Here is a 27,057-nt window from a genome sequence, read left to right on the forward strand (position 1 = left end):
GTAGGTGCTCAACTGTAATAATAAATTGAGATTGCATCTGAAATTGGAGGACACAAACACTGAAAAATACATTTTATTTATTCAATAAAACACACACTTTATTTAATTTGAACATTAGAATTACACACAAATTACACAGCAAAACATATAAAATCAAACTTTCGAACTATCTACAGTAAATACATTTTTAATAAAGAGTGCAGGAACAGAATATATATAAATTCATAAATACTCAACAACTGCAATACCTATGGAGAGAACAGAGGGGAGAGGAAGGACAACAATACCAGTAAACACAGCCCAACCTAGGCCTCTTCACGAAACTGGTCACACTCAGCTGAGTGTCAAGACTGAAAACAGTTCCTATCGCGAACCAAATAAAGTCTTTTGCCATTACATTCCGGCGTGCAACAAGCTACTTTAGTTTTATTTTCAGTCCTACTTTTCCGATAGCATAGCCAACATCTCTTATAGGACTCTTCAAATTTAGGGACATGGACTGTGTGGAGTGAATACGAAGGAGGGACTACAGGCTTTAGTGTATGCAAAGGGAAACTTGCGTGAATATTGATACTTCCCAGCTGACGAGCCAGGTTTTCTCTGAAATCTATCTGGGTTAAGTTCACCGGTCTACGCTCATCCCCTGGTGCCGCATGAATGTGTTGCCATTCCTTAAACAATATGAAACTATTGACAACGGCAATGTCTATGAAGTGGAAAAAAAAGAGTCTTCCACCACTTCTGAGTTTTTTGTAGGACGTCGTAAGATTTTATCATTTGGTCTGACCTATCAACACCGCCAATGTTTTTGTTATAATCGTTGATTACAGTGGGCTGGAGGGCTACTTCTTTTGCCCAGTCGCCATCATTTTTTACAAACCTAGTAATTTCGGTTGAGCCATTCGCATTGTGGAAATTGGAGAGGCATGTAACTGCACACATGTCCTTTCACTGAATTACAAGTATATTCCCCTCAATCCTACACCACCTCATATCCCTACAAGCTGTCTTGCGTTCTCATCTTTTGATGTCTTTAAATTCTGCAGGAAACCCACAGGCATTAGTTCCCATTTCTAACAACTTAACCATAAGAGCTGGGGACGTGTGAAAGTTGTCAAACCAAACAGTGTGGCCCTGGTCTTTGAATGGCTGCAGTAACGATTCAACTACTTTGGTGGCCAAGTCAGTGACACACCCATCATGACTACCTGTGTAAACATTAAAGTCGAGAGTATACCCCGAGTCTGATGTTGCAATTACCCATAATTTAAAACCCCACCGAATAGTCTTGCCCTTCATGTATTGTTTAAATCCTGACCGAGCTTTAGACTTGACCATAAGTTCATCTATTGCGAAATTTTGGTTAGGCTGAAAGAGCTGCTGGCATTTTTGTTTGAGGTGGTCCATAAGATAACACAACTTCCTAAGCCGATCCTGATTATCCTCTGTGGTAGGGTCTACAACATGTAAAGCTGCTAAAAGAACCTTGTAGCGGTCACGTGATATAAATCCCCTCGCCCACAAGCCCTGAAGTGACTTGGTTCCCCAATGACGATGGGAATCAGGGAGAATTGAAAACCCCATGTAAATGAGCAACCCAAGAAATTTGTAAAATTCATCAAGAGTCACCTCCATCCAAGCTCCTTGGTAGATGGAATATGATGGACAGTTTAGGACGGCTCCCACCCCTGATGGTTTGTAAAGCTGCATATCTCAGCAACTACAGCCTGAGTAAAAAACAGCATGAAAAAGTCAATTTCTCACAACATCATATTGGAGGTTGACCACACAGCCTGATGCACGCTACCTAAGTCAAAACCGAATGGACGGCTAGGCTTAAATGGGAGAGGTTTTGGTGCCTGTGAATCGATGTCAGAGTATAAGGTATAAGAAACAGAGTCAGGGAAGTGTTTACACTTTCTAGCTGACTTGGGACCTGTGCGAGAATGGCTAGCCATACCCAAAATAATACGAATAACAGTGTTAGTGTTACTGTGAGTATCAGTCATATGACAAATAGAAACAAACAATACATACACATTCATACATACCCAGTTGATGGTCTTGGCTGGGGATCAGGATCCAGCTCATCCTTCATCTCCTCGTGGTCCAGGTCTTCCTGCAGTAGTTCCTGGTCCAGCAGATCTTCTTCCTGTGTGCTCATGCCCTCATGAGCCATGTCCTCCTCTGATGTGATCCTAAGCTCATCAGCAGTCAGCTGCCTCCTCCTCTTGAGGGTGCTGAGCAGGGAGCCATAGTCTCTATCCATCTCTACAACAGAAAAAAAAAGTACAACAATTGGTAGCCAGCAGTGTGTTCTTCACAAATCCATACACTGAATAGTCACCAAAGGCTTGCAGACTAAGCAGAATGTCCAACTCCAGACAGGAAGCTACACACAATCTAAAATCATGTCTGTGTGATGGATGGGTAAGGCTGTCTGCTAAATTATAGAAAGATATCTACCATTTTTTTTATTACATGGGAAAATCAACAAGCTAGATAACTTATCTAACTAGCAGGCCAGTTTCCAGGCAGGTCTGAACAGCGTCAAAAAAAAAAAAAGTCTGAACAGCGTCTTCTCTCTGTCTCACATTACTTAAGGCGGATTTTTCACAAGCAACAAAATTGGCAAAAAAAGTTATTGATATTTAGTTACAAATGTACATAGTATTGCAATCTAATGTTTATTTAGCAAGTTTCACAGAAACTGCCAAAAAAAGATTGATATAAAAAGAGGCTCGCCGATGACGGTCACATACATTTTTCAGAAAAAAATAGCTAGCGCTGCTCCTACAAATAAATGCTTTGTAACTAAAAAGGTTTAACTATCTTCCACAAGCGACATAATTGGCCAAAAAAGTTATTGATATTTAGCTAAAAATGTACATAATATTGCTAGCTAATGTTTATTTAGCAAGTTTCACAGCAATTTGCTTACAAATAGAGGCTAGCTGCCTGTCCGATGAACGCCGATTGTCATGTCATTTTTTCCAGAAATAACTAGCATTACTCCTACAAATAAATACTTCATAACTAAAATGTTTTGACTTTCAATAGACAATATTGACAACACATATTAAATAACTTGTCTTACCTCGAAAGATTGCCTCAGTTTTCAATTTGAAGCAGTAAGTCCAACACTGGAGGTAATCTCCCGGCGTATCCTCTCTGGCTCCGCTCAGGCAAATGGAGGATGACGCTTATGACGATATATTTATTATTCACGCCCAGTAACCCCTTAACCAATCATATGTGCTTTTAGCTTATATTGTCATGAGTATCTGGTAGTTTTCAGAAACAAAAATCGGTGATTGGACGGCGAAGATACTGAGACAGGAACCATGGAAATAATTGTTCCCAAATTTGAACGCTCCGGCTGGTAAGGGTTAATCAAATCTAAACAGGCCCCATTTCCAGCAGCCATCACTCCAAGACCTTATCCTTGAGTAATCATGCTAAATTTGGTACTAGAAAATAACTTGCCATTATATCTAACACTGCTGAAAGCTATTTTGTTCGTTAAATGAAGCTTAACATTGTCTTTGTGTTTGTTTTTGAGTTGCCACAGTATGCAATAGACTGGCATGTCTTAAGGTCAATATTAGGTAAAAAAATAAACAGCTTTCTCTAGAAACTCGTCAGTCAATCATTGTTTTGAGGAATGACGGCTATACAATGCTTGAAATTGTATTTCATTCAAAGGTGTACACTACAGTCTTCAAAGACAAAGGATAAATGGCTCTAACAAGGACAAAAAGAGATGTGGAAGGCCCAGATGTACAACTAAACAAGAGGATAAGTACATCAGAGTCTCTAGTTTGAGAAATAGACACTTCATATGTCCTCAGCTGACAGCTTCATTGAATTCTACCCACTCAACCCCAGTTTCATGTACAACAGTAAAGTGAAGACTTAGGGGTACAGGCCTTATGGGAAGAATTGCAAAGAAAAAGCCACTTTTGAAACAGAAAAAAAAGTAAAGGTTAGAGTGGGCAAAGAAACACAGACATTGGACACCAGATAATTGGAAAAGAGTGTTATGGATCTTAACTCCATTGAGCTTTTGTGGGATCAGCTAGACTGTAAGGTGCGGGAGAAGTGCCCGACAAGACAGCCACATCTATGGCAAGTGCTACAGGAAGCGTGGGGTGAAATGTCACCTGAGTATCTGGACAAACTGACAGCTAGAATGCCAAGGATCTGCAAAGCTGTCATTGCTGCATGTGGAGGATTTTTTGATGAGAACTCTTTGAAGTATTAAATTTTTTCAAATTGTAATAGTAATTTTTCACATTAATAATGTCCTGACTATAATTGTGATCAGTTGAATGCCACTTTGGTGAATAAAAGTACTGATTTCTTTCCATAAGAGCAAAAAATGGACATTATTCCAAATTTTTGGATGCCAGTGTATATAAATGGGTGTAACCCTGTTAATTGGACATGCGAATGGTGTTGTACCATGTCTCTATAAGCAAAAGATGCAACAAAACTATTGCTCCTTTTTTATAATCAACAAAGCTGTCTTTATCGCAAGGGCACAACATTGGAGAGATCTAATTTTGTCTCATCTCAACGTGGCTGAGAAAAGAGGCATGGTCCGGTGTCCTGGGAGGAGGGTCAAGAAAGGTGCCGGGGTCCGGTGGGACTGGGTAGGGAGTCCAGGGGAAAGGACCAACTGGGCAGCAGGCACTAAGGACTGGGCATGCAGGGTTGTGACCGCTGGAGAGAGGTCAGGAATGGCCACAGGTAAGAGGTCAGGGTCAGTGGTGGCCACAGGAGAGAGATCAGGTTAAATGGCAACCACAGGGGAATGTTCAGGTTCGGCAGCGGCCACAGGGGAGAGTTCAGGCAACCTCTTGACAGGGATGTGATCAGGTCACCTAGGATTGGGTGTGAGGTCAGGTAAGACAGGGATGAGGTCAGGCAGGATGGCGACCGCTGGACGGGCCAGAAGACTGGGCAGTAGCCACTGGGAATTGGACAAGATTAAGCAGGGCAGCCACAGAGGACTGGACAGACTGGTCGGTGGCCGCTAGGGACAGGATTAGGTCAGACTGGTCGATGGCCGCTGGGGACAGGACTGGGCCAGGCCAAGTGGTCACAGGGGACTGGACAGACTGGTCGGTGGCTGCTGGAGACTGATCAGGCTGAGTGCCAGGCACAGGGGATTGGACAAACAGTGCAGCGGCTGCAGGGAACTGGACAGACTGTTCGGTGGCAGCCATGGTTAGGAGTGCAGGCAGCGACTGGTGAACGGCCTCCGTGGACACGGGGAACTGGACAGGCCAGATAGCGGCTGCCATGGTTGGGAGTGCTGCTGCAGGAATGGCCGCCGCCTCTTGGCAGTGCGCAGCGGGCCCCTTCACCTTCTGACGGACAGCAGAGGGCTTCTCCACCTCTTGGCAGTCAGTAGCGAGCCCCACCACCTCCTCCACCTCCTGACGTGTCACCAGTGGGCCCCTCCGCCTCCTGGTGGACAGCAGAGGGCTCCTCTGCCTCCTGGTGGTCAACAGCAAGCCCCACCGCCTCCTGGCAGTCACCAGTGTGCTCCTCTGCCTCCGGGCAATGAGTAGCGAGCTTCCTCCTCCAACGGCAACATGAAGCCCGAGAAGTGGCCGGGGGGGCACGGGCTGAGAGGGGTTCTTGGGTCTGGAGTTCCATCTCTGCAGCAAGATCTCCACTTCTGCAAGACGGCAGACATGATCCACCAATCCCAAAAAGTCAAAACAAAAATCTCGACCAGCACCTCCGTACTAAGTGGATTGTCCAAGCCCGAAAGGAAGAGTTTGTTTTAACTGGGTCTCATCAAAGCACCACCTGTGGGGCTCACTGGCCAGCTCCATAGCATAGACGCCAAAAGCCAGACCATTCTAGGAGCTGACCAGAGCGTTGTTGTGCTGGGCAGTGCCTTGAGAGACCGATTCCCTTCGGACTGGTGCTGGATAAAAAAAAAGGCCATTGCCTCCGCTGGGTCCAATTAGGTTTAATTGTTCTGTCATGGTAGAGCAAGGCAGGACCCAAACGCGAGAGGCAATTTCAAAGAGCTTTAATGCAAATTAAACCAAAATCAAAACTCTTATGAGGGAGATATAACCGATAACAAACTAAAAACTCTCAAAAAACAATCAAACCAGAAAAAGACTGAAGCAAGTCTGGAACCGACCGACTGGGAATTCACACAAAAATTACAAATGTTACAAACATTACAAACAATTCAACAAAGGCCTCAACATGAGGGGAGCTTAAGAAGGGACATGTTGATAGACAGCAGGTGCTGCCAATGAGTGTTAATTGGAGAACAAGCTGTTGTCCGGCTAACTGTCGTGTTCAGAAACAGCAGCATATCTCAACAGCAGCAGTGTATTGACCATGTTTAGCAGCAGCAGTAGCTGCATGCGTAAGCAGATCTAGTTCACCAAGACTCAAACCTACTCTCAATACCATTTACACAATAAACAATTTTGTCAAACCTACTTGAGAGTTGTCCTAACTGAACCTTAATGTAAGGTGTTACCAAAAATTCTGTCATCATTACTCGACTTTATGTTGTTCCGAACCTGACCGACTTTCTATCTTCCATGGAACTCAATAGGAGATGATAGGGAGAATGTTAGTTTCAGTCTCAATTCACTTTTATTTTATGGAGGAAAAAAAAGATGCAGTGACAGTGAATAGTGACTTTAACTAACATTCTGCCAAAAATCTAATTTTGTGTTCCTCAGAAGAGAGAAATTCTTACAGGCTTGAGGGTGAGTAATGATTTACCGTCTTTCTGCACTGTGTTCTTAATCCCTATTAGGTGTAAATGATGATGATGGAGGCTTTTCTTTTTTCTTATGTCCTTTCTTTTGTTTTTGTCTCCAGACAAGTAATTTTTTACTTGGACAAGTGAATGACCAATTTACTTGATTGAAGGACAAGCCTATGACAATGCTAAATGTCAAGCCCTGTTATTGGTAATTGCACTTATTTTTGTAAAACAATAATAATATCAATTTTATTACTAGTTTTTGTCTTTAAATGCTCAATTTTATAGCCCCAGCCCCCGACCCTCACCGGTGCTACCAAATCAGGTGCTGGTGCTACCATCTTTGGAACTTGGTGTCACCAGTGCTGCCGCTCTCAAATCTTAGACTGGAGCCCTGATTTAGGTTGTTCGATTAAAGTGTTCCTCCATATTCAAAATCTCAATTTATCCTCTGGGTAACACATAACTGAAAAAATAATATTTAAACCTTCCAGAATGCCATGCCATATATATATATATATATATATATATATATATATATTTTTTTTTTTTTTTTTTTTTTTTTTTTTTTTTTTTTTTTTTTGAGGGACTAGTTTAAATTTGTTTCTGTGGTAATACAGTCTTAATTTGTATTGAACCATGAACATTTATTTCAATTAAAACTTGGAGCAGAAACTTTCTACCTAGTGTTAAAATGGTTACAGCTTGTGTTTTATCTCTCCTAGACTTCTTAAGAAAAACATTCCCATTTTGTTCTGTGAAACTTGAAGCAGATAAGTGATAAACACAGTTTGTTGTCTCTTTGGTGCTGTTCTTTACTTCTCTCTCTCTCTCTCTTTCTCCCTCTCTCTTTCTTTCTCTTTCCTTACTTGTACTCCCACCACCTTTTTATCTCCCTTTTGAGTGAGGATGGATAGCTAGTAGAGAAACTGATGATGGAGAGCACTGATTAATATGGCTAGACAAAGAGATGTGTGGGGAGTTTATGTGTAGGTTCTTGATAGTGTTTGTTGTGTGTGTGTGTGTGCTAGAGAGTGTGAAAGAGATATTGATCATCTGATTTTTGTTTGGTGTAGATCAAGGCATTCATGTGCACAAGCATGTTGATAAATTTGTGTGTGTGCCTCACAGAAATGCAGTATATAACCTGCCGAGCACAAAAGTGTTCAGAGGAGGGTAGGCAGTATCCATTCAGCGGCCGAATTGACACCAACTCCCTCGTAGTGCAAGACCAATACATCTTCCTACAGGTACAGAAAAGTGTGTGTTTTGTGTTTATAGCAGAACTATGTCTTCATAAATACATAAGCGTATATGATTTAGACAGGTGTGGGGCATAACAAATATGTGTTTGCATGTGTGTGTGTGTGTGTGTGTGTGTGTGTGTGTGTACATGTTTATCCTAGCATAGTAAAACCTGAGATCACCTACCATGTGGGGCCAGTCAGCGGTCCCCACGAGGGAAATTGTTAAAAGAAAAGGTTTCTGTGAAGGTTAGGTTTAGGGGTAGGTTTAGGGTTAGGGTTAGGGGACAGAAATTATAATTAGATTGGTGTAAAATCCATAAAATGCATGGAAGTATATGGAGAGTCCCCACAATGATATAAAAACAAGTTTGTGTGTGTGTGTGTGTGTGTGTATGTGTGTGTGTGCGCGCGCATGTAATCTCTGTCTGACTTCCTTTTATCTCTGTCAGAGCCCATGTAAGTGAGTGATAACCATTAAAACAGCCTCTCCATCTTTAACAGAGGTCCAGGGGAGGACAGGACAGCATTTTGAGTGAGAATCCCAAACCTGGACCCTCCTCCGTCCATACAAGCGACTTTCTTTTTACTTTTGTCGCTTGAAGCTGTTGGATTTGAGTTGACAGAGAATAATGAGGTTATTGATTCTAAAAGCTCAGAAACAACAGACTGTCTGACACCCTACACCTCTCACAGGAAAAACACTGTGCAGCCCAACACAATCCCCACCCTTCCAAAGTGGGTACACACACACACACCCAGTCTCATTCTGTGGACATCCGAGGTCTATTGACACTGGATCAATCAGAGCATTAGTGTCCTAATGCACTGTGTTTGCAGCCTAATAGCAACAATCCACTTTATAGCAGTGTATACAACGTGTGTGTGTCTGTGTGTCTGTGTGTTTGAGTAGTTTGGGACTCACTGTTAAATTTGTGTTCTGACTGGCAAGCTCTATGTCAGTGCTCTACTGATTTGCTCCATGTCAGTGGTTCTTATCTGATTTTGATTCAGGACCCAGATTTTACATTGGACATCACATTTTGTTAAGTGTTTTTGGGTATGAGGTCATGTCACACAACCTGTCCATGTTGGCATTTGTCTAATTTGTCTAATCTTCTGCCAAGTGACAGTTACATTTACACTAAAATACTGTAGAGTTTGATTGGAAATTCTGCCTTTAACATCAACAACAATATATATTTAATGGGTTTTCTTAAGCCTGTTTATTTAGATTCTATCTATGCACAGTTATATGGTTAGTTGCATTTTATTTGCATTTAGCATTGATTTTTCCATGCTGTCCGCAACACTATAAGAATAGACTTGTGTCCCACGAGTTGAGAAACATTGCTCTATGTAGTCCTGACTTTTGTGTATGTGTGTGTATCAGCTAACCACCGCAGGAAGAACCACATACTTTGTGTCCTATCAGCGAGGACCCTTCAGGACCATACAGCTCCCTAAATACTGTCTACCCAAAGTAAGATACATGACACAGCACTAGCTGTCACAAATAAGCTGTCTGGTGAATTGTGTGTGTGTGTGCTCTAACAGCTGTTCTCCGTGCAGGACATGCATATTGTCAGTACAGATGAGGGGCAGGTGCTGGCAGCAGTACAGGAGTGGAATGAAAATGACACCTACAGTCTCTATATCTCTGACACACCAGGAATCTTTTTCACCCGCTCGCTCCCAAACCTCCGCGCCTCCCGTGGGCTTGCTGGAAACCTCATTGTAGATGTCTACAAGGTCTGCAATAGCTAATCAATGTTCTTTGATGATAGATGAGTGTATGGTCTATCAAAGTTTCGGGGTGCTTGCCAATTAAATTGAAGAAGTAGACAACCTTGAATGTTCACAAATATACATTTTCAGAAATTGGGAAAACTTTTGTAATTAACATGGATTTCTCCAGGAATTGTGAAAGTAGAACAGTAAAGAGTGCAATGAAGTACAAGACAAAGTACAGAGTGTTTGAAGTTATACTAATAAACATTATGAATACAGAGATAGGAAGAACATCTATTAATGAGAGTAAGTGAAAACATGAAAAAACTGAGGTGTAAGCAAAACTGCAGAGGGAAATTAGGGTTATCTGTAATAGCATAATTTTATATCCTCTCTTTTTCCTCTCTCTTGTCAAAGAGCACACAATAATCTTTGTTATTTTAAATATGTGATTTAAAAAGAGAACATTTGAATAACTTAAGTATTTGAGTTCAGATAAATTTTTTTTCTGTTCTGCTGTCTGAAGGTGTTGGGTGTTAGTGGGCTGATTATAGCCAATAAGAAAGAAGACACTCAAATGAAAACATACATAACATTCAACAAAGGCCAGACATGGAGCTTACTGCAGCCTCCGGCAACAGACGCAACAGGACATGACATCAGTTGCAGCCTGGTGAGAACCCCTGGACTGAGCCAATTCAGATATACATACCAGAACATTATTTAACACAAACTCTAGTGAAAAGCAGGTGGGTTATAACTAGTGTTGAAGGATAAACCTGTGCTACATTAGTATCGTGGTACCCAAGCCTCAAAGTACTGGCCACATTATTTCTGTACTTTAAGTATTTTTGTATGCACAGTATTTTCCAGTAGTTTCCTTCGACTATAACAGGTCTGGACCATATAGTAGCATAAATTGTCCAAGAACCACCCTCTTAAGCATTATTCGGAAGGGACTAGTTTACCCTGAGAAGGTTAGGGAAATTCATGTTTCGCAGACATACTTTGAGATTTTAATCCCGTCCGAATCTGTGTTTTTCTCACACAACCCCTGTAAAAATTTCAGAGCAAATTACCTACTGTTTTTCGGCTAACCAAAGGGTCCTCTGAGAAATCTAATCCCATCCAAATGCAAATGTCTGTGATTGCTGATATTGGATTTTTACAACGCTTCCCCTCATGTATTTTGACCTACATGAACAAATGTTAAGATCGTTCTTATGTGCGCCAGTCTTCTGCCTGCTGCGCACCTTTCAATATGGATGTAGAATATTTGCCATCCAACAAAAAAAATAAATATATATATAAAATCAACACGGAGAGCCAAACGCGGAAACTGCTAAGACTGGCCACTGTAATATCAGTGTCAGGATAGATACTCACCTTCATTTCTCCACTCAATTACGTAATGATATAATTAAATAAGTCTTGTTTATTGCAGTGGGTTTATTATAAGCAGCAACTTCTATAAACCCATGTGAAGTTTATCTTAATAGGGTTTTTATAATAAGTAATTTAAATAGTATAATTAATCAATTAAATCAATAAATTAAATAATTATTAAAAAATAAAAAACATTTAAACAGATAAAGTTTAAAAGATAAGTTATTAAATTACCTAAATTAATTAAATGTGTTCAACCTTCTGTAACGCCCACATCTAGAAAACAGACACTCCCACCTCTGTAAGAAACACAGAGATCTTAGTCCCGTCTGAATCGATACATGAAATCGCAGATTTCAGGTGATAATAATTGTAATTTATATGTCGTTTAGAAAACTAATCCCATCCGAATAGGACTTTGGACAGGAAAACCCCTCTAACTGACATGCCAAGCGTTCAAGCACAGTAGTGGCAGAGTTATCTGAGATATATCATACCATAAAATAATAAAAGACAGACATGGGGAAAGAAATAATTTATATAATGGTGCAGCAGTCTCCATGAGCGATTGCAAACAAAACACAGGAAAATAGCAGAAAATGTGTGAAGAGTGCAAGTACAGAATGCAAAACCTCATCTGAGTATTTCACAGGCATAACTGAGTAAGCAAAGCACAATCTGCAGTTATGCTCATGGATGTCAACTTTACTTTCTGCTACCTGCCTCAAACAAAACTCTGAATATTAGATTTGATGCACCAAACTGGCAGACTGATGAACAGTCCTGTGTGCTTCTATTCGCAGAAGTTCCATAAAACCAGCCAATAAGATTTGCACTGAGTCGCTCGAGAAAGCGTTTTCCAATTTTGTGTGCTATGCTCATTAGACGGTTAGAGCACAAACTGTGGGCGGTTCGTGCCGTCTGAGGCAAGGCATGTAATCGAGCCCAGTGTTGCGTTTAGATTCAAAAGGCCCGTTCACACAGGTCGCTAGATGGAGCACAGCAAAATGGAACAGAATGCACGTCTTATGAAGCGTTTTTCAAAAATCATCTACTTTTAAGGATTTTTTTTTTTCATGGAATGACATGCAGAAAATGTCCCTATTTTCTAAAAGACATTATTGAAATAGGTGCCATGAAACAGCGTGGGAATTGGCCTCTGGCCGTGGTCAGTTTCTCTGATTACAGTGGTTTCCAAGTGTCTCTGAATGTAATGTCTTTTTTTGTAAGGACTTATTCAGTGGCTAAATCTGGTGGAAGTTCAAGAACTGTTAAAATCACTTACAGCACTTTTTAAACACAATGCTCATGGTATTTGATGCTGAGAAGACAATGAGACACAATAATCATGTTGATCCTGTTACAGTTACACACCCTCTAGAACCACTACTACAACTTCACACTCCTACTGACACACCCACTTTTTTGACCACCCACCAGTTAAGCCCATTACACTACAGGCTCACCCTCTTTCATTAAATACACCCACCAGATACAGTAACATCCATTACACTATGGCCACACCCACGTTAAACACATTGCATCAGACACCCATCAGAAACAGTCACACCCATTACACGGCAGCCACATTCAATGTAGTTAAACATTTAGTTACACCATTATACTGCAGCCACAATTACTTCAGTTTAGCACCCACTCCATCACACACACCTAACAGAGCAAGTGGTGATCTTTATACCACACAACACCTACTTTAATTACAAAAACATTACAGTGTTGATACACATTCCTTGTTTGAAGCGCTTTTACAGTGGTACTTTACAGAGAGGAACACCTTTTGTTTCACAGCAAGATGAGAGTGAACTACAAGGCACCAAAAGCTAGTTATATATGTAACGGTGGTTCTGTGAATTCCGGATGACTGCCAGAGGCAGTGTAAAACACTAGTGGATTATTGCTGCGCCAGCCAGATAGGTTGAGAAAATATACCATCAAAGTCACGTGATGACGTGGGCTGAGCTCGTCGGATTATACACCGTAATACTCAGCACTTCGCCTCAGAAGCCTTTCTCGCATATTCCAAGTGACTAAGAACTCTGGTGGTCATCCAGAATTCACAGAACCACAGTTACAGACGTAACTAGCATTCTGTTTCATTCCTACTGATGGCCAGAGGCAGTGTAAAACACAAGTGGATGATTCATACCAACATAGTCATTAGGAATACTACATACCTGAGAAAGAGTTAAGGCTGCTCCTGAAGAACTGCAGACCTCACAGCAAGAAGTGCAGCAACATTGAGCTTGTAAAACCAAGCGAAAGTGCATGAAGAAGCCCAGGTGGCAGCAGCACAGATATCTGCCAAGGAGTCTCCTCTAAAAGCAGCCCATGAAGAAGAAATGGCCCTAGTGGAATGACAGGACAACCCTCTAGTCAATGGTCTCTGGGCCTGTTTGTAAGCCAGAGTGATTACTTCCATTATCCAGTGCGACAACCTCTGTTTTGACATGGGGGCACCTTTCCTCGCACCACCGTAAGAGACAAAAAGCTGTTCTGACTGCCTGAAATGAGTGGTAGCCCCCACATAATGCCTTAAGGCATGTACTGGACACAAGAAAAGAGCCCTTGAATCCTCTGGTTCAGAGGAAGGGTGAAAATCAGCTAGGTCAATGGACTGACATATGAACTAAGGACAGAGAACCTTCGGAAGAAAAGATGGATTGGGCAGAAGAACCACCCGGAATCCTGCGGCAACCATTGCAAGCACAATTCACTAACAGACAGTGCATGTTATTCACTTACACATTTAACATTTACATTTATGCATTTGGCAGATGCTTTTATCCAAAGTGACTTACAGTGTACTTATTACAGGGACAATACCCCTGGAGCAACCTGGAGTTAAGTGCCTTGCTCAAGGACACAATGGGGATCGAACCAGCAACCTTCTAATTACCAGTTATGTGCTTTAGCCCACTACACCACCACCACTCACTATAGCAGAAGCAATAGCCAGCAAAAAGCAGTCTTCAAGGATGCCCATTTAAGATCAGCACTCTGTAAAGGCTCAAATGGGGAGAAGCACAAAAATGTAAGGAAAAGTGGCAAATCCCACACAGGAAAATGGTGATTGTAAGCTGGCCTAAGACGTCTCGCACCTTTCAAAAAACTGCAGACAAGACCATGAGAGCCAAGAGTAGAACCATCCACTGGAGCATGGTATGCAGAAATGGCAGCAACATACACTTTCAGTGTGGAGGCTGCCTTGCCATCATCCAAAAGATGTTGGATAAAACTCAAAAACCTTGGAACATCACACTTCCAAGGATCAACCCCACGCACCTTGCACCATGCAGAGTAAAGGTTCCAATGTGCAGCATAGAGCTGCCATATGGAAGCAGCTCTAGCACTACAAATAGTGTGAATAACTGCCAAATCGCAGTTCTCTAAAAGAGGATTAAACTTAGAGGCCACACCCAAAGCTGCAGGCGTGCTGGATCTAGGTGCCAAATGCAGCTTCCCATCTGAGATTAGGTCCCTCCTGAGAGGAAGCTGCCATGGAGTGCCCGCCAAGAGCTTCAGAAGCAGAGGAAACCAAGGCCTGGCCGGCCACCATGGTGACACCAGAAGAACCCTGTGTTGTGATATGTTGATTCTGTGCAAAGTTTCCCACAATAGTGGAATGGGGGAAAAGCATGTAGTAGGCAATTCGGCCATTCATGAGACAGTACATCCTGACCCAAGGGGCTGGATGCTCCTGTCCTTGTGAACCATAAGCAACAGTGAGTGGTCCTCTCTGATGCAAAAAGATCCTCCTCTGCCCTTTCAAACCGGTTCCAGATTTTCTGTACTACATCTGGATGAAGTCTCCATTCCCCCGAATGTAGTCCATTTCTGGAGAGAGCATCTGCTATCTGATTGTTTAAGCCTGGAGTATGAACCACTCTCAATGAGGGAGGTGTCGGTCGCAATTACTTCCCGGCGAGAGGGAATGACAGCTAGGGGCACCCCCACTGTCAGGAATTCCAACTGACTCCGGCACCTCTGCACACGAATGCAATGGTGAGAAATGGCAATCAACCAATGACGATGTGTGGTAGGATTCAACCCTAAACTGCTGAAGTGGTCTGAGGTGGAGTAAACCCAATGGAATTACTGCTGTGGCAGCAGTTAACATTCCCATCAGCCACATTCCCTAACCCAGCTACCGGAAAACCAGTAAAAACATCCTGGGGGGAAGGTTGCACCACATCATCATTCAGTTCCACCTGATCATGAAAATGGGAGTTGGAGGCACTCGTAAAGAGAACATCCATGTCTGAATGATGTGCGAGATAGGAAGAGTCAAGCGGTTCCTCCCCAGTTCCCGGATTTGAAATGTCCTCTTCCTCCCATGTCAATGTAGCAGTTGGGGCAGGTACCACTGGCTGAAGTGATTGAAGAAGGCGCTTTAGCTCTGCCATCTTTGAAGAGAGAACATCAATGTCTTAGAGAGATAAGTGTCCTCCATACTGTTGCTTTTAGCATTAGTCTTTTTCCTTGCTGGGGGGGGCGTCTGCCGCTGCCAAAGCACACCATTTCTGAGTTTGGGGGGCTTGCTCCAGCTGCACAAGATTAACCGTCGAATTACGATCCAGTTCGGCAAGACGAAGCCTTCTCTCTGACATAGGCAAAAGGCTACAGTGCAGACATGGGTCAGTGAGAGCATCTCTCAGATGCTGAATTCCCAAACAGGACTGGCAAACATCCTGTCCATTGTCATGGAGAAGCACATTTGGACACAGTCTACATGTCGGCAGAAAACTGGTAGCAATAGCATTGTGAGCCATGATCACATCGGCAATGAACATCTTCGGATTGGATCGAAAGGCTATAAATAGGGACAAAAGACCAGGGAAATGTTGGGTTGATATAAACAAAGTATCCAATAACCAGCCGTCGGATATTATCGTAAGGCACAGTGTATCAAAGTTTGGCAAAAACACAACAAAAAAACCTTACAGCGGGGGAACCACTAACTATCAGCACGGTTAACACCAGCCACCGGATAGCACTGTGAGGCACAAAGTGTTACCAACGAACAGAAAGATGTAAAAAACTCACCAAACAAAAACAATTCAGTAATGAAAATCCAATCTGTCGAATGGTGGAAAGCACGCTGTCACAGCTTGCAAGGACGATACTTTGCTGCACTAGTAAGCTGCACTTGATGGCGTGAATAGCCTCCGGAGAAAACAACCTACAGTGGTGTGAAAAAGTGTTTGCCCCCTTCCTGATTTCTTATTTTTTTGCATGTTTGTCACACTTAAATGTTTCAGATCATCAAACAAGTTTAAATATTAGACAAAGATAACACAAGTAAACAAAAAATGCAGTTTTTAAATGAAGGTTGTTATTATTAAGGGAAAACAAAATCCAAACCTATATGGCCCTGTGTGAAAAAGTGTTTGCCCCACCTGTTAAAACATAACTTAACTGTGGTTTATCACACCTGAGTTCAATTTCTCTAGCCACACCCAGGCCTGATTACTGCCACACCTGTTCTCAATCAAGAAATCACTTAAATAGGACCTGCCTGACAAAGTGAAGTAGACCAAAAGATCTTCAAAAGCTAGACATCATGCGGAGATCCAAAGAAATTCAGGAACAAATGAGAAAGAAAGTAATTGAGATCTATCAGCCTGGAAAAGGTTATAAAGCCATTTCTAAAGCTTTGGGACACCAGAGAACCACAGTGAGAGCCATTATCCACAAATGGCGAAAACATGGAACAGTGGTGAACCTTCCCAGGAGTGGCCGGCTGACCAAAATTACCCCAAAAGCGCAGTGACGATTCATCCAAGAGGTCACAAAAGACCCCACAACAACATCCAAAGAACTGCAGGCCTCACTTGGCTCAGTTAAGGTCAGTGTTCATGACTCCACCATAAGAAAGAGACTGGTCAAAAATGGCCTGCATGGCAGAGTTTTAAGACGAAAACCACTGCTGAGCAAAAAGAACATTAAGGCTCGTCTCATTTTTGCCAGAAAACATCTTGATGATCCCCAAGACTTTTGGGAAAATACTCTGTGGACTGACGAGACAAAAGTTGAACTTTTTGGAAGGTGTGTGTCCCATTACATCTGGCGTAAAAGTAACACCGCATTTCAGAAAAAGAACATCATACCAACAGTAAAATATGGTGGTGGTAGTGTGATGGTCTGGGGCTGTTTTGCTGCTTCAGGACCTGGAAGACTTGCTGTGGAACCATGATTTCTGCTGTCTACCAAAAAATCCTGAAGGAGAATGTCCGGCCATCTGTTCGTGACCTCAAGCTGAAGCGAACTTGGGTTCTGCAGCAGGACAATGATCCAAAACACACCAGCAAGTCCACCTCTGAATGGCTGAAGAAAAACAAAATGAAGACTTTGGAGTGGCCTAGTCAAAGTCCTGACCTGAATCCTATTGAGATGCTGTGGCATGACCTTAAAAAGGCAGTTCATGCTCGAAAACCCTCCAATGTGGCTGAATTACAACAATTCTGCAAAGATGAGTGGGCCAAAATTCCTCCACAGCGCTGTAAAAGACTCATTGCAAGTTATCGCAAACGCTTGATTGCAGCTGTTGCTGCTAAGGGTGGCCCAACCAGTTATTAGGTTTAGGGGGCAATCACTTTTTCACACAGGGCCATGTAGGTTTGGATTTTGTTTTCCCTTAATAATAACAACCTTCATTTAAAAACTGCATTTTGTGTTTACTTGTGTTATATTTGACTAATATTTAAACTTGTTTGATGATCTGAAACATTTAAGTGTGACAAACATGCAAAAAAATAAGAAATCAGGAAGGGGGCAAACACTTTTTCACACCACTGTATCTCTAACAGGCGAGAAAGCGATAGAGGCGGAGTGCTGAGCTATTACGGTGTATAATACTCCGAGCTCAGCCCACGTCATCACATGACTTTGTTGGTATATTTTCTCTACCTATGTGGCTAGCGCAGTGATAATCCACTAGTGTTTAACACTGCCTCTGGTGGTCAGTAGGAATAAAACAGAACAATAGCTCTGAATTCAGTGCTCTCTGATGGTTTGATTAAGACACACTACCTTCTCTGAATCTTTATAATGACTTTCACTGATGTTTTACACTGTTCTGGAAGATTGGTGATTTCAATTAAATTGAACAACTGGAGTTCATTTATCAGTAGATCTCAGAAAATCTTAATTGCTTTTATTTCTGCTGCACAGACAGACAGTGAGCTCAGTGTTTTCACATGTGTTGTCATCCTTTAGAAGGAAGAGATGAAACAAGTTTTTTCCAATCATCGTGCTTTGGGTATTTTGGGATTTATTACCAAACTTTAAACAAAGGCTGGTAAAAGAATTTAGTTACATGTACACACAGCCATCTAGTGAGAACAATGGTTTGTTGATTCTTAAGCTCCTAGATGTTGCATAACAATTAGTTTTGATTGTGGTTGATTTGTATTTTTGACTGTACTGATTTATGATAGACATTGTGTATAGAAAAACTTATCTCAAGCCCTTACACTGAATTACAATACCCTTAAATCACATAAATTATGAAGTTTTGCATGAACTCTAAAATCAAGATTTGATTTTGCAAGTTTCCGTAAGAACTGGGTCACGCTAATTGTAAGGGGTACTAAAAATACGGACAGAAGCAGCAGAGAATCTGAAACAAATTAATTTGCACTGCTTTTGAAAGCTGATGCTGTAGTCTGTTGAGTCAGGTGAGATTATGTAGATAAATGTTAATGTATTGTCACAAAATTTTATACCATATTATGTTCTAATTTTCAGCCATTGTGCTCCTTGCACCTTCACCTGCAGATGTCTGAAAACCCCTACACACCTGACACTATCTCCACCAAACAGTCCGCTCCAGGGATTATAGTGGCCACAGGTGTGTGTGTGTGTGTGTGTGTGTGTGTGTGTGTGTAACTGTGCCAGTTCATTTATTGTTTTTTATGCTTGTGCCTTCACAAGTACGGTCCCTCGGGAGTTATTGATGAATTAGGGTGATGAGTGGGTTTAAATATGCATGCTTTAAATGCATACAAATTTTGAGTGGTCACATCATGGCTTGTTACATCCCTCTGTTTTTGGCTGCACAGTTCTGGTTGGCATGGTTCGAACAAAAACTCATTGCACTGTTCTTTTGCTTGTCAGGCTCATTATAAAGTTTCTTCAGAACTCAAACCCAAATGGCTTCCTGTATGAGCCTAGATAGATGCACGCTCAGAAAGTTAGCCATGCACAGCACAAAAAAAAATATGGCCGGTGTCTTCCACATTCATAATTGCCTGTCATGTCCGACATCTGTTCCACAATCACTTTCACATGCTCAGAATGTATAAATACGAAATTTTAAAAACATGTTTTTTTTTTTTACTGACATTAGCTTTACCAAATGTTCCTCATCAAACATCATGGTGGGTATGGGCTATATGAGAACTCAGGCCTACCTGACACCAACACCACCAGATAATGTTCCCTGGGAATTATAGATCATAGATAATAGACTCAATATTATAGGTTTGTGTGTGTGTGTGTGTGTGTGTGTGTGTGTGTGTGTGTGGCGGGTTTGGGTGGTTTATGAGGAAATTCTTTTAGGTTACAAACTAGTAATTACAAGGGTATTATGCTATAAATGTGATTTATGAGGACATTTCTAGTGTCCCCATAATTCAAATCGCTTAAAAAACATGCAGAAAGTAAAAATGCAGAAAGTTTTCTGTGAGGTTTAGGGGTAGGGTTAGGAGATAGAATCTATAGATTGTATGTCTATGGAGAGTCCTCATAAGGATAGCCGCACCAACATGTGTGTGTGTGTGTGTGTGTGTGTGTGTGTGTGTGTGTGTATGTGTGTGTGTGAGTGCATAAGTCCATGGACCTTTTTCCCTTTTCTGCTAAAATTCTATTTAACCTGTAGTTTACCAGTTTTAAACCATGACTTGCACTGCACACAAATAATATTATTATTTGCATTATATTCATGCTGTTTAGCCAGAGTGGAACTGGACCCCACAGTGAGCCTGGTTTCTCCCAAGGTTACTTTCCTCCATTGACCAACATCTTATGGAGTTTTGTGTTCCTTGCCACAGTCAACTTCGACTTGCTCACTGGGGTTCTAAATGCAATTAGTATTTAACTATTTAATTATTTATTTTTATACACAATTTACAATTATACAGTGATGACTCTAAGACTTTGTAGATATTACAGTTTCATTTTCTGTTAAAACATGATTTTCTGTAAACCTGCTTTGCAACAATGTGTGTGAAAAGCGCTATACAAATAAAAATGACTTGACTGTACCTGTAGCTTTTCTATTCTATACTATTTACATTAAATCTACTGCAATTTAATTAAATGTCCTCTCGCATATAGTTAAAAATAATCCATTTATAATTTTTTTCCTCTTAGGTAACATTGGGCCAGAGCTGTCTTTCTCTAATACAGGAATGTTCATTTCCTCTGATGCTGGCAACACCTGGAGACAGGTAAACCACTCACCTGCTCAGCATCACTCCCCTGAGTATGTGTAATGTAGCCTTAAACCTGAAGTGTGTGATTTGTTTCGATATCAAAATACTTCTATCATAGCTTAATATACAGAGAAAACGTCCTGGTTACTTGCGTAACCTCCATTCCCTGATGGAGGGAACAAGACGTTGTGTCGATGTAGTGACACTAGGGATCACTCTTGGGAGCCCGAAACACCTCTGGTCTTTGATAAAAGGCCAATGAAAATTGGCGAGTGGTATTTGCATACCACTACCCCGAACATACGGGTATAAAAGGAGCTGGTATGCAACCACTCATTCAGGTTTTGTGCTGAGGAGCCGAGACAAGGTCCTGGCCATTTCGGCGGGTAGTCCAGCGTTGTGGCAGGAGGGACACAAAGTCTCGTTCCCTCCATCAGGGAATGGAGGTTACGCAAGTAACCAGGACGTTCCCTATCTGTCACTCACTCGACGTTGTGTCGATGTAGTGACACTAGGGGTCCCTATACGAAACGCCACAACTGGCTGAACTGTGTTACGTGAACTGGCGGCATGTGACGGGCAGACCACTGTGTGTCTCGTAGCCAGCGCACCAGGTCGACACGTAACCTCCCCCAATGCTGTTATGAGTGTCGAACGGCCCTTCGGGGACAAGTCGACTGCCCAAAAGATAGAGACAGGCTAGCCCAATTGTGGCCTCTTATCCTCTCTTTTTTTTCTCTCCCCAAAAAAAGAGTGAAATTTGTTAACCGACTGGGCCACCAGCTATATGTCGGGGGGGGTGTCCCGCCCAAGGGGAAGACACCGCCCAGAGAGGGGGGGGGTATTTTGAGTGGAAATATGTCACATGGCCTTGCCGAGCTTTGTCGGAAGTATGTCATATGGAGAAGTCCCATGGTAGGTCCTACCCTACGGGGGAGGAGTTTCTACAAACATGGTGACTGGGGCAGAGGGGCCTCTGCCCAAGGAAGATGCAGTTTACCAACAGGGAAATGAATTAGCGGAAGATATACGTCGCATGGGGTTTTCCCAGCAGTAAAAGAAGAGAAAATCTGAATGAGTGGTTGCATACCAGCTCCTTTCATACCCGTATGTTCGGGGGAGTGGTATGCAAATACCACTCGGCAATTTTCATTGACCTTTTATCAAAGACCAGAGGTGTTTCGGGCTCGCAAGAGTGACCCCTAGTGTCACTACATCGACACAACGTCGAAAAAAAGTTATTTACAAAGTTATTTGTAGGTTGATTTCCATAAAAAGTGTACACACTGTAGCTCTTTGGTGCTATTAAAACATTGCCCTGCTTATTTGAGTATCCTGACCAACCTGATACAACAACATTGGCTCAACCAATGGCAGGACGGAAGGAGTGTTCGTGAAACCTGTTTGAAAACATTCAATATTTTTGTAATTCCATTTGGTGATGCTAATGGCATAGAAATTACATTTCAGGAATTACTATATAGGCAAATTATTACAAAATCTTATTGTCCTTGGTCACACTCTAACTGAAACTAACAGAAATGTGAGAAACACAAATAGAGAGCTTGCTGAAGTATCTTACAGATATGTGTCTTTAGATATTTGAAGAGGAGCACAGTGTGTGGTTTTTGGACCACGGAGGGGCTTTATTAGCTGTTACACAATCAGCAGTGCCGACTCGCCATTTATGGTAAGAGACACAAAATCACAAGCATATACACACTCTCTGTCACACAAACACATACTGTACATTTAGACTGATTAGACTGCCTTTATAAATTGTAAACCATTTATTGTCATTTTATCACAGTATTAATCTTAATTTGTGTATATTATAATACTTGGTTAAACACAAGACAGATTATACAGGGTTTTTTTTTTATTTATTTTTTTAAGTTCATCATAGTTCATCTCTAACTTTTCAGATATTGTACATTCAAACAAAGTAGTTTTCATTTGCTGAAACTTTGAGATGGGAACTGGCAGATATAAACAGCAAGCAATAGGTCTTATCATATCAAACATTTGGAATCCTTTCAGCGGAAAGTGCCTGTCATGGCTTTGTTGTTCAGGTGGCTGTTTTGCCAGAGCTTTTATGCTCATGTTGTGGGGTTAAGGTTTGAAGCAGAGGTGGGATCAGTGGGTTTCTATTCACATGTTGTTCCAGCCATGTCACATACACGGCTTTGATGTGCTAAGCACTGAAACAGTGTCAGGATCAGTTAGACTGCAGAAGATAATTTGTATCATTCTGTGGGTTGTTGATGTTGGAACAGAAGTCAGATCTTTGTGAGTGTGTTCAACCATCAACCCTGGTGACTTTGACCCATATCTGCACTAACAGAAACACCAAACTAGAAAACAAAGATGAATTTCCTTTCTGAATGAAAAAAAAAAAAAAAAATATATATATATATATATATATATATATATATATATATAAATATATATATGGAGAGACTGTTACTTCTGTCATAAACAATAAGTGGAGAACAGCAAGGTTTAAAATAGTATGAAGTGATGAATAGTGAAGATAATTTAAATGCCAAGGTACCCATATGTATTTGCAGTGTTTACCATATTAACCTTGTAAAGAGTGCATTACATACTTAATTGTACACACTAAATGTTATAAATGTCTCAGCAAGGCAAGACAGATGTGAACCCAATTGCAGTTTTTAAATGAACGAGTAACAGAAAATTAGCTAAATCTAAATGTGGCGCCCCTAAAAACATGATTTTATGACTACCCAAAAAAGGTCAGGGTAAACATACAAAACTTATTAAAGAACAGGGCAAACATGAGGGCTATAAATGCACGAGAATAAATTAATAAACAGAAGAATTACCTGGTCACAATCAGAGCAGGGTTAAAGAACAAAGACACACCATCACAGGGCTTGAAAATAAGTATGGCCAAGGGCCAGTATGAGAGAGATTCGGGCCAGTTGCTAGAACTTTAATGTGCCCGGTCAGGCCAGTGCTGCATTTCTAACATTAGTGCAAGCAGCTAACAAGCGAGAGAGCGCAAAAATTACACGGAGCAAACAAAGCCTTGTAACCGAGCACTCAGAGATGCGTGAACACAATTATATTTAGTGTGCAAAGACCCGCAAGTGCATAATATACTAGATGCTCCAAGGCACAGTCACGTGAATGCACAAGAGCGTGCGGACACAGCGCACTCTCCTAGAACTGTCCTTGGTATTCACCAAGTATCTAAGCAGTATCAATTACCAATTCAGTAGTTCGCAAGTTAATGTAATCCTGCTTAGAGGATAGTGTAAATGTGTGTGGCTTGCTGTCCTGGGCGAAGGGCTCGAGGCTTGACCTGTGCTCGAATGCCCCCCAAAAGATGGCAGCAAAACGGGACAGCAAGCTGTTGTCTACGGATCCTGGTGTTTGAGACAAGATGAAATATGTTGCGTAGTCTCTTGTGCCCCTCAAAGGAATGTAAAAACGAGTTGAGGGGGGTGAGGGAAGTTGCTTGCTTATCTTGTGTGAGATGGGCAGATGTGCCAAAGAAGATAGACTTGAGTGTAGTGGGATGTTTTTGGAACCAGAATCGGGTTGGTTTTTGTTGTCTACGAAGAGTGGGTCGAGAGGGTTTTTGGATTGTGTACCTCTGTAGTGGAGGTAAAGCGCTAATGATTGAAAGGGCTGGATGGGAGTGGGCAGGTTGAAAATGAAAATTGGATGCCCTCTTTTGGTCTGATCTGTTTTACTCTGTTTGATAAGGTATCTGATTGTCTTGTGGTCTATGATATGGAGGTCCAAATTGGTGGGATGGATTCTTGGGTAACATTTTGCCTTGGCAGTGAGTTCTGAACATCGGATGAAGCCGAAGAAGGCGGGGATGAACATTGCGTCTAGTGTTTTTGAGGTGTTTGGAGATATGTAGCCTTGATGGAGGGTATTTTGACATCGGATGAGCAGGTCGATGGTGAGGGGTAGCCTAGTATCGGTTCTGGTGGGTTGGGATTGTGAATGCCCTTGACGAGGAGTGAGATCTGGGAATGGCTTATTATGGGGGAATTCTTTCCAAACATGAATTTGTGGAAGAAATGGATGCCGTTTAGGTACCGTTTAATAGTACCGGGGTGAAGGTTTTTGGTTTTGTTGAGTTGTGAGGCAAAGGAGGATATGGAGAGGAGAGAAAAATCGAGAAATGGCAGATTGTAATTTAGGTGGAAATCTTTGAAGCATTTCCAATCTGTCCGATATGTTTGTAGGGTTCGGGAGGAAATGGCTTGGTCCTGAGGGGTGTGGAGAAGGAGTAGGAGAGGGTGATTTCTAGGAATTTCAGTTCCGAATGGGGAGGAACTGGGGGTTGGTGTCGGGTTCGCTTCAAGGGCCAAGGCTCTGGATCTCTGCAAGAAAAAATGAGAAGAGTCAGCAATGTGTTTTTTTGAGCTGTAATGTGTTCTGCTTTAATTATGGTTAGCTGAGGAGGGATTTGGGACGAAGTTCGCTTGCAGAGGCAGCCTCGCACAGGGAACGGTTCTGGAGTAGGAAAGATTGAAATGGTAGAAGGGAGGGGGATAAAGTGAAGAGGGGAATGGGTCTGGAGCGGGGTTCTTCAGCGGAGGCAACCTCACATGGGAATTCGCTCTAGTGGCCCATGGATAGGAAGGGGTAGGGGGTTGGATATTGGCAGAGAATAGGTTGCGTGGAAAAACTAAGGCGTCTGGAACATATTTGAGGCAATGTCAGGATACATGCTTGCATGGTATTTGTGATATGAACGGGCTGAATCCTCGGGTGCGGGACCACACAGTGTTCAATGGGAGAGCATGCCATTCGTGTGAGAATGTTTATGGAAAATTTTACTGAGCTCGCTCGAAGCTGCGAGCGGCTGGATCTACAGGCATGGGCCTGCACGACCTTTGGTGGTAGGATGAACGGGATGAATCCTCGAGGGATTTGGGATGAAGTTCGCTTGCTGAGGCAGCCTCGAACAGGGAAAGGTTCTGGAGTAGGAAAGATTGAAATGATAGAAGGGAGGGGGATAAAGTGAAGAGGGGAATGGGTCTGGAGCAGGGTTCTCCAGCGGAGGCAGCCTCACATGGGAATCCACTCTAGTGGCCCATGGATAGGAAATGGTAGAGGGTAGGGGGTTGGATGTTGGCAGAGAGAATAGGTTCTGTGGAAAAACTAAGGCGTCTGGAACATATTTGAGGCAATGTCATGATACGTGCTTGCATGGTATTTGTGATATGAATGGGCTGAATCCTCGGATGCGGGACCGCATAGTGTTCAATGGGAGAGCATGCCATTCATGTGAGAAAGTTTATGCTGAATTTTACTGAGCTCGCTCGAAGCTGCGAGTGGCTGGATCTGCAGGCTTAACGTGGTTGCGGTCAATACTCAAAAAGCAAACGAGCTGCTGTGGCAGCTTCTGTTGAATGACGAGATAGTTTGGACGGAAGAGCTGTTCTGGTGAAGGCAAATGCTTTGCAGAGAAGTTGCATCCGATGATCCGAGTCACTTGCATGGATCTGTTCATGGGCAATGGGTGGGGCCAAATGCCGGAAGACTCGATGCCATGTAGAGGTAAGCAGCTGTTTATATACACTTACTCTGGTGATGTGACTGGTCAGATTAAATTACCTTGCTCCTCCCGAACCTAATTTATAAAACTCTATTGTGTAGAAAATTGCAGGAAAAAGAAACCACTTCATGAATTTCGGTAAATGGACAGTATTGTACCCACAGTATATATATATACAGTGCATCCGGAAAGTATTCACAGCGCTTCACTTTTTCCACATTTTGTTATGTTACAGCCTTATTCCAAAATGGATTAAATTCATTATTTTCCTCAAAATTCAACAAACACTACCCCATAATGACAACGTGAAAGAAGTTTGTTTGAAATCTTTGCAAATTTATTAAAAATAAAAACGAAAAAAAATCACATGTTCCTTAATATTCACAGCCTTTGCTCAGTACTTTGTTGAAGCACCTTTGGCACCAATTACAGCCTCAAGTCTTTTTGAGTATGATGCTACAAGCTTGGCACACCTATTTTTGGGCAGTTTCTCCCATTCTTCTTTGCAGGACCTCTCAAGCTCCATCAGTTTGGATGGGGAGCGTCGGTGCACAGCCATTTTCAGATCGCTCCAGAGATGTTCAATCGGGTTCAAGTCTGGGCTCTGGCTGGGCCACTCAAAGACATTCACAGAGTTGTCCCGGAGCCACTCCTTTGTTGTCTTGGCTGTGTGCTTAGGGTCGTTGTCCTGTTGGAAGATGAACCTTCACCCCAGTCTGAGGTCCAGAGGGCTCTGGAGCAGGTTTTCATCGAGGATGTCTCTGTACATTGCTGCATTCATCTTTCCCTCGATCCTGACTAGTCTCTCAGTTCCTGCCGCTGAAAAACATCCCCACAGCATGATGCTGCCACCACCATGCTTCACTTTAGGGATGGTATTGGCCAGGTGATGAGTGGTGCCTGGTTTCCTCCAGACATGATGCTTGCCATTCAGGC

General features: G+C 42.2%; 1 protein-coding gene across 1 annotated transcript in view; it reads left to right on the plus strand.

The window, feature by feature from the left end:
• Positions 1-27,057, plus strand: part of sorcs3b (sortilin related VPS10 domain containing receptor 3b) — a 139,419-nt gene that overhangs the window by 81,196 nt on the left and 31,166 nt on the right. Inside the window, exons 7-13 of the mRNA XM_051722107.1 lie at positions 7,886-8,004; positions 9,392-9,481; positions 9,571-9,750; positions 10,256-10,402; positions 18,883-18,985; positions 20,509-20,585; positions 22,169-22,260. Of these exons, the coding sequence (XP_051578067.1) occupies positions 7,886-8,004; positions 9,392-9,481; positions 9,571-9,750; positions 10,256-10,402; positions 18,883-18,985; positions 20,509-20,585; positions 22,169-22,260 (808 nt within the window). The remainder of the gene's footprint in view (positions 1-7,885; positions 8,005-9,391; positions 9,482-9,570; positions 9,751-10,255; positions 10,403-18,882; positions 18,986-20,508; positions 20,586-22,168; positions 22,261-27,057) is intronic.

This window comes from Myxocyprinus asiaticus, chromosome 17 (assembly GCF_019703515.2).
Source record: "Myxocyprinus asiaticus isolate MX2 ecotype Aquarium Trade chromosome 17, UBuf_Myxa_2, whole genome shotgun sequence".
NCBI classification, from domain to species: Eukaryota; Metazoa; Chordata; class Actinopteri; order Cypriniformes; family Catostomidae; genus Myxocyprinus; species Myxocyprinus asiaticus.